This window comes from Euphorbia lathyris, chromosome 1, assembly GCF_963576675.1.
Source record: "Euphorbia lathyris chromosome 1, ddEupLath1.1, whole genome shotgun sequence".
Taxonomy (NCBI): domain Eukaryota; kingdom Viridiplantae; phylum Streptophyta; class Magnoliopsida; order Malpighiales; family Euphorbiaceae; genus Euphorbia; species Euphorbia lathyris.
Window position 1 is genome coordinate 83,780,032 of NC_088910.1, and position 14,803 is coordinate 83,794,834.

Genomic DNA, 14,803 nt, shown 5'->3' on the forward strand with positions numbered 1-14,803 from the left:
TACTAAACAGTATTATTACTAAACAGTAATATTACTGAACAGTAATATTACTAAACATTAATATTACCAAACATTAATATTACTAAACAGTAATATTACTAAATAGTAATATTACCAAACATTAATATTACCAAACAGTAATATTACCGAACAGTAATATTACTAAACAGTAGAGTTACTTAACAGTAATATTACTAAATAGTAGAGTTATTTAACAACAATATTACTAAACAGTAATATTACTGAACAGTAATATTAACAAACACTAATATTAACAACCAATAATCTTTAACAAACAATAATGTTTAACGATATCCCGCAACTCTAGCTATTCTATCCCATTATGCTCGCCGCTCTTCATACAAGAGGTCTCATCCTTCAACGCTACGGTGACGACATCTGTTCCAGTTAAGCAATATAGGAGACACTAGAAAATCTCTAGATAAATCTAGCCGAATATAATGTTCGTACGTATGACCTAAGTGAGCTATAACAATCTCTCGTTGTGGTCGTGTAGCAGTTGAGGGTGCATACAGCGGTAGCACATTACCACATGTAAATAAGCTCTTTCCATTCCCGTATCCAAAAAAATACAGCAACATTATATAATGAAGCAATCGGATACAGGTCATCCCAAGCTGTCATCCAATGTTCTATTGTACAAGATCCACCATCCCAAGTAATCCGCCCAACTGCCGCTTCAATCCCGTCATAGTAAACTGCCTCGTATAAACTACGTTTAGCAATTATTTCATTTACTATAGACGTTCTTACTAAATACCAACTTTGTTGATCACCGAATACTCGATCTGCCACAACACGGAACCCACAGTTACCATCACCCGTGACATCGAGGTACGATTAAATATACAACTTTATGATTTCAATGATTTTTATCGGAATTATAGTAATCTGAAATATCACATGCAGTCCCAGCAGTACCTATAATAATATAATTTTAGACTTAATAAACATTTAACGTTGTAAAAATATATATGAGTGTTCATAATAATAAAGGAACACAGCTGATTCTATCCAAACATGGTACGTAAATTAAAAATAATAGTAAAAATTACCGATTGAGCAGTTAGAAGAGCTACGCCCATGACTCCGATACAAACTAGAAGACCGAGCTCGTCCACGATGACTGTCACGGTACTCCCACGCACTCGGCCTACGTTTGGTTGATAAACTCTCTTTCGATCATCCTCGAACATCAGATTTGACTTCCGGTTCATAATATCTAGCTTCATCTGGATGAAGTTGACGGTGAATAAATTGAGAAATATTGCGTATAAAGGTTGGGTCGCTTTTATCGACCTCGTCAACAAGAGAGTGAAAGTATTCCCAATCGATCCCATGAACATACTCCACATTGTCACTGGTGTTAGAATGACCAATGATAAGTGTCTTCCAAAATGGATGATCTTAGAAATACTAACCGGTTTATGTGAACGAAACGCTCGGCTAAGCTCACATGCACACATGATCTGATAAGAGGTTCTCAACTTATGACCACAACATTCATCCACTTCATTACTCAATTTTTTCATACGCAAATATTCAGCACCGAGCAACTCCAAACAGTGGTGGGACACTTTTCACGTCAAGTATTCGAACGGAAATACGGAGTGCAATACAAGTTTTATGTCTTGAAGACTCAAGATTAGCCCTGATATGAATAAAAATGTAGTAACAATCAAAATATATATTACTAAATGCAAATACAATAATAACAGTAAAAAAATGGAATAAAGGTATACCTGATATTAATTACTTGCAATTCAATTTCGTTGTGAACCTTGGTCCAAATTGTATCGAGGGCTCCAGTAGAGGAATTCAACCATTTCTTTAAAGAAGAGTGTTCACTCTCCACTCTACAAGTAGTTGTGTTGCCAAAATGTAGGAAATCTTTCGTCCACGCAACAACGAACTTCGCTTTGTGGATTAACCACATATTCTCAACATAAGCTATCACATGACCTAGCATTCTCATTGTATCCTTCATCTTGGCCACATGCAACTCATATTCATCTATTGTTAGAGAATTTATTATTTTCTTCCATCTTCCATTCTTGAATTGTGAAGCAAATGTCATATCTTCACCCATGAGTTTGTAGACCCTATTTTCTACATCATTGTTAATATGCCAAGTACATAACAAGTGTGCAGAATCTGGAAAAACCTCTCTAACAGGCCTCATCAACCCCAACACTCTATCAGTCAAAATAACTATCGGGTTCATATCAAACCCGATGAAATTTCTCAAACACTCCATGACCTAACGATAGCTCAACTCAGTCTCATCCTGCATAATCGCATAAACTATCTTGAATTTGTTGTTGCATGGAGTCATCCCAACAATTTCAAAGAATGACATTCTGTACTTGTTGGTTTTGTAGGTTGAATCCATACCAATATACTAGTAGTATGCCCGCAATAAATCCACAAAAGCTGGATGTGCCATATATACATGTGTTAACACACCAGTTTCTGAATCAGCAAGCGAAGAATGATAATACTTGTTCTTGACGGCAAGATGGAAAAACTGACTAATCACATCTCTACCCTCAAACCCATCCTTCCTCAACCGGCCTCTGTAGTTGTATACATGCTTTATTATTGGGTTATCTTCTGGATGTTTCTTACGAAGTGTCATCATAATAGCACACATCTTTGCTTGATATGAACTCATATCACGCACAATTTGCTTCGCTGCGGGACTGAGTCCGCTTATTTGTCGATGTCCCTCTGCATAAACCCTCAATTCATGGTTATGCATACCCTTCTCCCCGATATAAACAACAATCTCCCAACCCAAAAAATCTTGCATCTGTCTGACTTTTAGCCGGAATTGACAGCCGCACGATTTAGTTTTTGTTTTCCTACTTAAATCATCTTCTAAAGGATTAGTCAATCCTCTATACCGTTCGCCACGTGAACATCTCAGAAGCTTTTGTTTACCTCCGTGTTTATGCGAAGAAATAACAATCTCGAAATAATTTTTGATTGCAATGTCTTTCGCCAAATGAATTGCTTCCATACTTGTTTGAAATAATGTGCTTATTATGAAACATGGACTATAATCGATCCCGTCTCCAATCCAAACTCCAGCTGCCTCCTAAAAATGGATGCAATTTATTAATATGTATAGTCTAAAATGGAAATACCGGGATAAAAGTAGGGTATATAATCGGGTCCGGGAACCTCCTGCCCATAGGCAGGCGGGTCCAGGACCCGCCACTGTCTATAAAGAGGCGGGTCCAGGACCCACCTCTCTATAGTATAGGGTGGGTCACGAACCCACCACCCTTTAGGGAGAGGAGGATCCAGGAACCCACACTCACTTAGAGGAAGACAGGTTCTAGACCCGTCTTTCTCTAAGTAAGCGCGGGTCCTGGACCCGCCACCCCCTTTTGATGGCGGGTCCGTGACCCGCCATCGTAAAAAACCAGAAAAAATTTATGTAAAAATAAAACTTAAAGCTAGATCGTTACCTCGTCTTCGGAATCCTCGTGTTTCGGAGTTCTCGGATCCATAATTTTCAATTTTCTGCTTTCTTCGCGAGAGAGAGAGGTGAGTTCAATTTTTTTTTTTTGAAAATAATAGGAAGGACGTAATGGGTATGTAGAGGACGGTAACCGTAAAAGGAGCGGTAAATAACAATACCCAAAATAAATGAAGAAAATATAAGAAAATGTGGAAAATATTTTTACTCTTTTCGAAAAAAGTAAAACATTTTTTTAGTAACTCTTAAGAACTTCTTTCACAAAAAAAAAGTGCCTCTCTCCCACCTTCCTCTTCGATTTCACTTCCAACTTTTTCAAATTTAGCCATAAATTTGTGTTATTCTTTTAATCAATTTTTTAATAAGTAAATTGAACTTTGCTTTAATTCTTTTTTATTGCATAAAGACTTTCATTAGTAGTAACTCTATTAAACTTTAGCAATTTATTTTTCTAATTTATCTGAATGACACACTTTCGAAATGTCTATATAGTTTGTGTACTAGAAATGAGTTTAATACTATTATATTTAAAGATATATTTATGTTTGCATATTGAAACTTTAGATATTTATGTATTGATATATGTGTTTGGAATTATTAATATTATATTTAAACCACACTTGTCGGGTCATGGAATTCGGAACCATATATATATATAGTTGAAAATAAAAAGGTATAAATAAAAATAATATTATATATTTAAGTTAGCGAATATAAAATATTTTTTATTATTGTAGTTAAATAAAGAATTTTTTTAATTTTTTAACATAATATTTTCCATGACGCAATATTTTCTAGGAAATAAACAGGGCCTAATTTTCAACCGTCATTAATGGAGCATTTTATAAAGTCATGAATCTCACTATCTCTACTTCACATGTGTGTCATATTATCACTCATAACATATCAAATACACATGTACACATATGAAAAAGATTCAAAAAAAAAAAAAAATTATCTCATATTCTGTACCAAATCAAAAAAAGTTGTACACACGATATATATATATATATATTGTTTTTTTTTCACATATGTACACGTGTCTTTGATCTGTTATTGAAAAATGATAACATATGCACGAGTGGAGTGGAAATAACAAGATTGTATGCTTCAAAATATAATTTTAGTTAAAGATAGAACTGATCCGACTTGCAAATGTTATAATTGCACCATTTATAACGTTAGAGATAAAAAAATAATTCTTAGCTGCTAAGATTGACATTAGATTATTTATTATGATCATCGTGAATAAGTAATATTATGACAATATAAAACTCTTTGTAGTTAAAATATTTTTTTATCATTTTATTAATAACTAATTAGAGACTGATTTGATGTTTGGTCGCTAAAATCATACACTATGGCGCAGTTTGGCACGCCGTAATGAGCATTGTAATGAAATGTCCATTATAATGGAGGCTCAATACTATGTTTGAATTAGTCATGTTTTTTTCTGTAAAATGTAATGAGTATTACATGAAGAATAAACATGAATCCTTATTACGACTAACTCTTGCATTTTTTTTTATTAATACTTATTAGGGTTAAGGTGCAAAAATACCCCTAACGTTTTGGATCAGGAGCAATTTTACCCCTAACGTCTAAAATGGTGCAATTTTGCCCCTAACGTTGGAAGTCAAGAGCAATTTTACCCCTAACGTTAACAAATTGGGTCAATTTCAGACACTATTATAAAACACAGATATTTTTGTTCCTTATTCAGCACCAATTGCATAACAATTCGTTCTGAAAAAAGGATTTCATGGTTTTTATAATTTAATAATAGAATTTGAGATTAATATTTATAAATTTGGTGAATTTTTTGAATTTATTTTGTCTAATTCGTACAAAAAGACAGTATATTTTTTATTTTTTTATTTTTTTTCACATCATCCCAACGTATGTTTATGATTTGTTACTGATAAAATGACACACGTATGAAATGTAGATGACAAGATTCATGACCGAGAAGACAGTTTGATGAATTATTTCTCAAATTGACCCAATTTATTAACGTTAGGGGTAAAATTGCTCTTGGCTTCCAACGTTAGGGGTAAAATTGCACCATTTTAGACGTTAGGGGTAAAATTGCTCCTGGCCCAAAACATTAGGGGTATTTTTGCACCTTAACCCTACTTATTATGCACATATTCTTATTAAATGGTAAAACAAAAAACTAGAAAAACATGAAATATATATATATATATATATATATATATATATAAACTTGAAAACTGAAAAACACGAAAAATGGAGAACTCGAAAAATGGGAAAACATGAAAACACAAATAACGAAAAAACACAAAAAAATACGGATCTTGCAACATACAAAGATACAATCCAATCCAATGAAAACATAAAATAAATAAAATAAATTAATAACTTACATTCTTTACATCCACAAACATTATGTATGCATTTACACTCTTTGAATTGTTACCGTCTATGAAAATTGACAATTTTTATAGAAGTTGCAAAAGTAACCAAAAATTAAATTAATAACCACAATCATAAACAAAAATAAAATTAATAACCACATTCTTCACGTTTAATTAAACAAACATAAATATTGTAATAGTACATTAAATTTTAAATATTGCTTCGACAAAAGTTTACATTTAAATTTTGAAAAATTCATAAAATAATAATGAAATTGATATTCAAACAAATATTTATACCTACCATGAGCAAAACTATTATCAACAAGTTAAAAAAGTATTTCATACGATTGCGTAATTCCTACTCTTATCTTTCAATCTAATATTTTTCATGGTTTTTCATTTTTTTCGTTAATTTTTATTGTGCAAATAAAGTTTTATGATTACATTTTCCACGGTCAACCAAAAATGGTAATTGAATCACTATTTGATCAATAGTGTTCACTTAGACCCTAAACGACCAAATTCACCATTAGATCTAGGTTCATTAAATCTACACCTTAGAATGGCTTGAATCTCCACTGTAGAATTATAATAAACCTAGATCTAATAGACCATTACATCACAAGTTTGACTGCATTACAACTTTCATTACATTACATTACATCACGCCATACCAAACTGGCCCTATGTATTTCATCGCAGTGGTTTGTTTGTGATATATATATATATATAATACTGAAACAATGGTTCAACTGATTATTTAACAAACAAGCAATAACAGATTTTGGGGAACCTCCAAACTTTCCCATTTAAATTCATAATATAATTGAAAGAATAAGAAAAAAAAAAATTCCAGGCCTTTTTCTACCTCCCTAGAACGAACCTTTAAATAAATTAACACCCCAAACAAAACAAAGGTAACTTCCACAGCTCTTCTATTCTGGCTTACAGCTATAATATAAAGTTCCATGATTCTGCATCTGTCAATGCGACAGTATATTTATCAGAGTACAAACTTGAAGATACTGTATACCGACATTGTCATCAAAATCGTGCCTTCCGTTTTCGAGCAGTGTATTTAGTATCCGGAGGCACCACATTTCCTTTACTTCTCAATTGCTCCTTTTTCCTCAGAACCCATTCTCTGCCCTTCCCTTTCTTTGCTACCTTTTGCTTCTTCTTAGGTCTGTGCCTGTCTGAAAAGCGAACCTGCAAAAGGGTAATGTTAATATGTCAATAAGTAATTTGGACAATGTTCTGTCAATGTTAGCAAATAAGTTAGATGTAACTCACGGTATGGTTTTCTCGATCATCACTAATGTCATCATCTGAGCAACAGTCTTCTTCTTCTTCTTCTTTTCCCTTGGGCGTTGATGTGGTTAAGGATGGTGGTCCACACGTCAGGACAAGGTATTCTTTCCTACTCTTGGTACTGCAGTAGAAGGAACATTAATGGATAGTGAGAAACAGATATTCTAAAGGTTTGTCACACTTGAAAACAAAATGAAGAACTACTTCTTTGAATTTAGAAATGAATTCAGTGGTACAATCCACTTATCTCATGCATTCCGCATTGAAAAAGATGGAAGCTAAGCTACAAAAATAGGTTCTTTTGTGGGACAAATGGGACATAGTTTTAGAATTGAGTTAACAAGATTAGAAGTTTTTATAATACTTTGTCATTGAACAATAAGTCCGATTGGATCATAACAGGATACACCAAGGCGAAGCTTATAGTACCTGTGTGGATAGTCAACAACAACACCGCCAGCAAATCCAGCATTCATTGCAGATCTTAAAATCAGCTCACGCTGTGCTATGTTTTCAGGATAAACTTGAAACACTGCTCTTGCACCTCTTGCCAGACATCTATATAATGATCCAAAGAAAGCCCTAAAATGAATTTTAACAAAGGAAACTGTTAGCAGTAAAAGTAATAGGCATAAAATAGTCCAACTCAATATGCGTACTCTATCGTAAATCCATAATCTTTTTTTCTTTACTTTTTGGTAAGTTCCGATTAATTGGGTTTGAGGTTGATTAGGCACTCTTTAGGTGATCCTTCTCCCAATTAAAGTTTGCTTCATACACTAGGAATCAAACTCGAGACCTAGCTTAAGCAACTAGAGGCCCTTTCCATAATCATTTATTTTAGTACATAATATATATATAAGGAAAAAAAATACATACTTGAGTCGTAACTTTGGCTCATGGGAAGACTTGTCAGCATTGCATAACCACTGCAATTTTGAATAGAAATAATAAGGTAAAGTGGTAAACACATCCAATAGAAAATAGTATAATTTCAAAATTAAGCACCATACAATATTTTAAAGTAAAAAACAGATACTTATGCATAGGAGTGGTGGTGCCATACAGCTCAGAATCATGGAAAATCTCGTCAAGAGAAAGGAATTAAACACCATAAATGAATCAAATATGGCATAAAGGTCCTTTGTGGAAAGCAATCTGAAGCTTGCTTCTGAAAATAGTTCTAAGGTTTTGTGCATTAAATGAAAGCAAAACGTGATGGTGGAACATACAGCCAGCAAAATCCTAGTAGGGCAAGCAAATAATCAAGGAGACCTAATCTGCTTGGTGCCTTTTTTACCCAAAATTTTCCATCATCGTCTGGCATCTCTTCTCTACCATATGTGTCCAAGATCTCTCCATCTCCTTCAAATTGGAAAAATTGAATTGCCTATTTGACATCTTTTGGCACTGGCCACTTAACTTTGATCTAAATTTTATAGTGAACAAGGTTTTTCATAGAACATAGAAGATGAAATAGGTCAATCACTTAAGTCTTAGCTGCTGTAATTAACAAGTGGAATGTGAACAAACAGGCAGTACCACTCCATAAATCAATGCCAATTAAACATTGTCATCTACTCGAAAATTGAAGGTACAAAAATAGCTACTACAAACTATCAGCAAATATGAAGGATATTCATGTATTTTATTCCTTAAGAAACAAGAGAATAGTGGATTCTCTCATAACTATCATCCTTATTCTAACAGCATAGTCACTCTCCTGAAAACTTTTACTACTATGTCATAAGATAACAGCAAACCCACATTTGCAATACTGACAGGGAAAAGAAGAGAGAGATATCCAGAGAGGGAGAGAGAGAGAGAGAGACCTGAATACAACATAAAAACAGGCGATTACATTATGTAATTGAAACTGTAAAGAATAAGTGAGATGGTAGCATTCCTAATTTGCAGTACAATTCGAACAGGCTTAAAAAGTTACCCAGAGTCTACATCCAACATAAAAGCAGGATACACAACTCAAACTTAGAAAATGAACTAAATAATTATTAGAGAAGAAAAACCTAATAGTATTTCATCATGATGTATGTCACAATGGTTCAGATTTCTTCTGACATGGTAATTTTGAAGTTGCTAATGTCCATTTAGAGAAATGATCATGAATTCACTTGCTTTTCAGAAGATCAGTAATTTGTTGAGATTCAGTGTGTAAAAACTTTTGGTATATGTATTGAAGGTTTTGGTATTTTGTCCAATGAGATGGAAATGATTATTGTGTAGCAAAATAGGAAATTTTTCCTTAGAAAGAATGTGCAAATTTGGTGAGAGATCTGAGAGGCATACATGATTGACAAAGGGGCAAAGCAAGCTAAGAAAAAGTAGGTCCCTGGAAACTAGGACAGAAGCACAAACGTGCATTTACTTTAGAGGTTAAGGGCAAAAAAAAAAAAAATACAATTTGCTTGAAATTCAAAATTTAGACACACATTCACCATAAATTCCTAAAATTAACATAATTAATATGATTGATTATAAATGAACAAAGAATGAAAATATTCATGATATTTGTATCATAAGTTTTTCTAAGACAAACAATAGAAAGAATTATACTATAATTTAGAAAATTCAAGCACAATAAAATGTAATTGGTATAAGCAAATACGTGACTCCAACCTGAACAGCCGAGATACTGATGGCACCATCAATAACTCCAGAACGTAGAGCTAAGCCCTGCACCAAAATGCCACACATTATCATCCTAACAGAAAATATTAGGAATAGTCAACAACAAAAAAGGTAGTAAGTTCAATCACATATCATCTAATAACAACTTGGACCAAGAAAATACAAATACCATTGTCCCATTGAAACTGATATTTGTGCAGTAAAGAATTTCTTACCCTGAGGTGAACTTGTAAGAACCAGACTAAGATTAAAATACCAGCCAACCATAAATTTAATTAGTTGCATCACCAATTTATATATCTTCTTTCATAAATCTGCTATCTATTTGGCCACCTGCCATGACTAGAACTACTTTAGTCAGGTCAATATAGCAAACTAAGTGGATTGCTGACAAATCACACATGTAATGATATGCATATTTCCAAATAGCCATATCAGCAAACATATCAATTTCAATTGTTTGCTACAGGCGATTGTCATACCTTCAGATTGTAGTAACTAAGTGAAGCTATCATTTACTAATTTAAAGGACCACCGTCATATACTTTTACTTCATAGCAAATCATTTCATAGACTTCAAAAGTATTTTGACAAAACAAATAAAGTAATGTTGACAAACCATCTCAGCTTCAGATGAAAAGGCATGCCATAATGGATTTAGTACATAATTATTAATTAGAAGAAATATCTATGCATTTAGCCCCAAGGACCCATCCCATAAATATACCAAATGCTCAAGACTAAAAGGACAATATCATGAAATAAGAAACTGAAAATTAGGTGGATACCTGGCCCATGTCACCAAGTAGAAGGTCACCCTCAACCTCCCGCTCCACTGCAATATCTAGCTTTGACAAATAATAGTGTCAACTATCTACTCAAAAGGAAATAATCCATAATGTAAGAACTGATACAACTCAATGGCCAACTTACTAAGCATTGACTGTGAAATGTCTAAGCCAATCCATTGGTGCCCACTTTCACTTAGTGTCTCTCCACTAAGTCCTGATCCACAACCTAAAAAGGAATAAAAGGTCAAGTTTAGCAGGATAGAGTTTAATAATTGTTGGAACTGAATAATCAATACATTGAGAGAAAACAAAATCCTATCAGAAGAGCAAGGATAAAAACCTCAAAGGCTCAAACACTAGAACTGTGAATGGCTTAAATGACCTTCAGAAGTATCACGAGATGACCAATTACTAGAAAGAGAATATGTGAAGCAATATTGTCCACCACCTACTATAAGTTCATGCTAGCTAGTAGGAAAGCAAGGGAGACGAGTAAATTTATATTAAAAAAGAAAAAAGATAAAACACCTGTTTTATAATCCTTAGTGACTAAGTCCTTAAAGTTAGGGATTGTGATGGGTTACTTAGGATTAGGAAGGCTATTAAGTTATTAACCACCAAAGCTCATAGCAAGATTAACATCAACATAACTAAAGATTTATTTACTTGAAAATAGCAGACAATATTTAATCAATTGACTATCATTTCCATTGTAATAAGAACTATCTAAGCACTTCAAATCAATATATTCAATTCAAGCATTCTATTCTGTTGTAGTACAAACTATCCTGATCACTTAAACTCGATATACTCAATTCAAACATTAACATAAGCCCATACAAACATGATACAAACTAGTGCTTATGATATATAATATCGTTCTAACAGCATGGACTCTAGAGTATAGGATTTTAATAAAATAAATACAAATAGATATGTCCTCGTGAGAGAGAAAGTGAGGCATAAAGCCAAACTACAGAACATCCTGGAAGATAACATATACCATAATGAGATAAATCATGGAAACCTATACATCTTCCAATTTGATACTCATGAACACCATTTTCAATAATCAAAGTATTCCGTAAATACAATGTGGAGAACAGTGTTTATTCATGAATCCATAGAAATTACATACCAATGTCAAGGAGCAATCTGGATACTCCATCTTCAGGCAAGGCAAGAAGCTCTAATGCTCTTTCTGATAGTTTTGCCTTCAACATAATGAAAAACGCCAGTTAAGAAAAAGAAAAACAGAAAACCAAATGAAAAAAGAAGACTAATTGACAACTAGCAGAAATACACAGAAACATAAGAACTAATAAGTAATGCCAAAGAAATTTTAAAAAGAAATTGACTAAAATAACGTAGAAAGATACCTGAATGTCAATGATACGAGAAGAAGAAGTGTATTTGCGAGCTTCAGTGTCATCGTAAAAAATTTCAGGTGGAGCTAATAGTTCAGGCCGACTTGACATCTTGAACTTAGCAACTACCCAAGTAGTTACAAATTATATAGCTGTTGGTTACTTCAGAAAAAGTGAAAAAGATATGAAATCAAAAGTTAAGGAAGATACTGAAAATGGAACTCAAATGCAAGTAGATAGCGACAGAGGAAATTATTTGCATTGTACGGCGGACAAGAGCATATGCAGAATATCAAACGAAGTTTCGATATGGCTGAGAATTGAAGGTATCTATTCCATGTTTGATATTAAAAATATTTAATAATAAAAAAGACACATAAAAGATGCCACCTGAAAATTGTTGTCTGGTGATCATTTGCTGGGAGCATGAACAATGTATTAAAGTTACGGTAGAAAATGATGTCAAAAAAGAAAAAAACAATTTGTACAGGAAAAAAACAATTTTCAGGAACTGTCTCTCAGACAGGGACGGATCTAGGAAGTTTAAATAGTGGGAGCAAACTATACATGTAGTGTAAAATAATAAATTTATAAAAAATCAATAACAATATAAATAAATTATCTCAATTAAGATGCATTGGCCAGAATAGTTGAGTTCTCGTAACACCCAGCTTTTGTCCCGTCCAATGACTGCCTCTCTCTCTTTTTCATATACAAAAATACACAAATCAATGAAGAGGAGCTAAGAGTAAGAATGTGTAAATGTAAGATGGCCTTTCTCGTGCAGCCTTAAACATGTAGGTATCATTAAACATGTGAATAGCCTTAAAAAATTGTCTTTTACTTAAATATTGAATGTACTGTAGGTCAGTCCTGCATACAACTTTGATAAATATATAAACATCATAATTATATGATATTTAGGATAGAATATGATCATGCCATATTTCAAAAGAGTGAAATAAATCCAACAAAATGGTTTATTAGGAAACCACTCTTAATTCAACTGAATATATGCAACATAGCAACCAAACAAAACTGCAGAATAAAATAGAAAGAAAAGGAAAATGGCTCATTAGCAAAAACATCCGTATTGCTGTTAATCCAAACTCCATAAACACAATTAAATCAATTAAAAGCAGAAGTAACACCTATTTGGAAAAAAAAAAAAAAAAAAACTTTATATCATACTTGAAAGCGTGTGAAGAAAATTACATGCTGCTAACGCTGGGGAAGAAAAGCAGACTTGGAAGTTGGAAGGACGGACGGACGGACGGACGGACACAGAAGGAAGTGAGTGATGATGATCGGCCGTTTTAGGGATTGCAGAGCATTTGAAGATTTCAATTTAATGGAATTGGGGATTTGGGGTTAACAGCAGCGATGCAGGTGGAATCACCAAAGAAGGAGAGGGCAGTGACTGTGCGCAACCCAACCAAGACAGACCCAACCTGACCGAGTAAGGCACAACCAGAGAAAGGAGGCAAACTCAACTTCTTCCAACCACAAAGATCCCAACGGCGACAGTAACAGAGAACGGAGACGGAAAGCGCACTAAGAGTCTAAGACGAGCAGACCGGCGGCCATTTGTTGGTTGGGTTAGGGGCAATTCGGCAGAGATGGTGGGAGTGGCGATCAGTTTTGTAAGGGGTAGGGTTTATCTACTCAATACTACGTAGTTTTAAGTTTTAGGACAAACTGAAAATTACATTATATTTCTACATATCATACAGACCTAACTTAAAGCTCAATTTTAACCCTAAACTATATATCAAAAACCAATTACATCCTCAACTATATATCAAAAACCAATTACATCCTCGTAATTCATAATTAAGCAATTCGATTCTTAAAAAATCACCGATATTGGTAGTGTTAAATTTTGGTCCACCGAACCAAACTTATATGCTTCCACATGATCCTAAATTTTAAAAATGTTCTATTGACCATATATATTTATCTAAAAAAATAGCAACACAAATCTCATTTTAGTGATATGTCACAGAAAGTAATATGTGATAAGGATAAACCGGATCATGTATATTGACTTTAGAAATCTGTACATGCCTTAAAATAAGTTCCTTAAGAGTGGTTCATTCAATTTACACGTTTTTTTTTACCACATTAGGCATGTTTTATGTTCAGTGCTAATAATTCTCTTTTCATTCACACTACTACCACCATCAAGTTTTTCATTTTGTGTTATGTAGACGACATTTTCATTACTGGGACTGATCCTAAACTAATTCAATCACAATCAAGACCATTGACAAATAGTTTCTCATCCGCAACTTAATCGTGTATTTTTTGGATCTCGAAATTCATTACACAAATAAACACATCCATCTCTCTTAATATAAATATACTTGACATTCTTGATCGTGTTAAAATGGTTAATTGCAAACCTTGCTTCACTCAGATGGCCACCACTCCCAATCTATCTTAAGAACTTTGGTAATCAACTTTAATCTGGTGATGGATATAGAAACATTATTGGGGCTCTCCAATATCGTACCATTACCCGTCCAAACATTGCTTTTCCAGTCAACAAGTTGTTCCAGTTTTTACTTTGTCTCACTAATGAGCGTTAGAAAGGGGTTAAGCGATTTTATGGTATGTTCAGGACACTTAAAACATGGGTCTTGTCGTCTTCTCCTCTCCCATCACAACTCTGCATTGCTATTCTGATAGTGATAAGAGATATCCTGACAATACTGGTGTCTTTTGCATCTATCTTGGTAAGGATTTGATTTATGAAACACATCAAGTTTTGGGCAACAAGGACCTATTGGACAT

At 33.6% G+C, this 14,803-nt stretch overlaps 1 protein-coding gene across 2 annotated transcripts; it reads right to left on the reverse strand.

The window, feature by feature from the left end:
- Positions 1–6,619: 6,619 nt before the first annotated feature.
- Positions 6,620–13,691, reverse strand: LOC136204144 (18S rRNA (guanine-N(7))-methyltransferase RID2). Of its 2 annotated transcripts, none has more exons than XM_065995348.1 (10): positions 13,223–13,691; positions 12,020–12,169; positions 11,779–11,854; positions 10,783–10,866; positions 10,638–10,693; positions 9,838–9,894; positions 8,080–8,129; positions 7,630–7,782; positions 7,183–7,321; positions 6,620–7,098 (listed from the first exon to the last, which is right to left on the reverse strand). In XM_065995348.1, exons 2-10 carry the CDS (start codon positions 12,116–12,118, stop codon positions 6,934–6,936), a joined length of 879 nt encoding a protein of 292 aa, XP_065851420.1. In that variant the 5' UTR covers positions 12,119–12,169; positions 13,223–13,691; the 3' UTR covers positions 6,620–6,933. The 2 variants fall into 2 exon arrangements, with proteins under 2 accessions (XP_065851420.1, XP_065851425.1); XM_065995353.1 differs by having other exon boundaries at positions 13,199–13,691.
- Between the last annotated feature and the right edge of the window lie 1,112 nt (positions 13,692–14,803).

Bases quoted from the DNA above. Each gene is read 5' to 3' on its own strand.
- LOC136204144 (XM_065995348.1), bottom strand. From the start codon at position 12,118: ATGTCAAGTCGGCCTGAACTATTAGCTCCACCTGAAATTTTTTACGAT. The intron at 9,895-10,637 runs GTATCCACCTAA...ATTTTGGTGCAG, and splicing joins TACTTGGTGACATGGGCCAG to GGCTTAGCTCTACGTTCTGG. The intron at 8,130-9,837 runs GTTGGAGTCACG...TCAAAATTGCAG, and splicing joins TCAGTATCTCGGCTGTTCAG to TGGTTATGCAATGCTGACAA.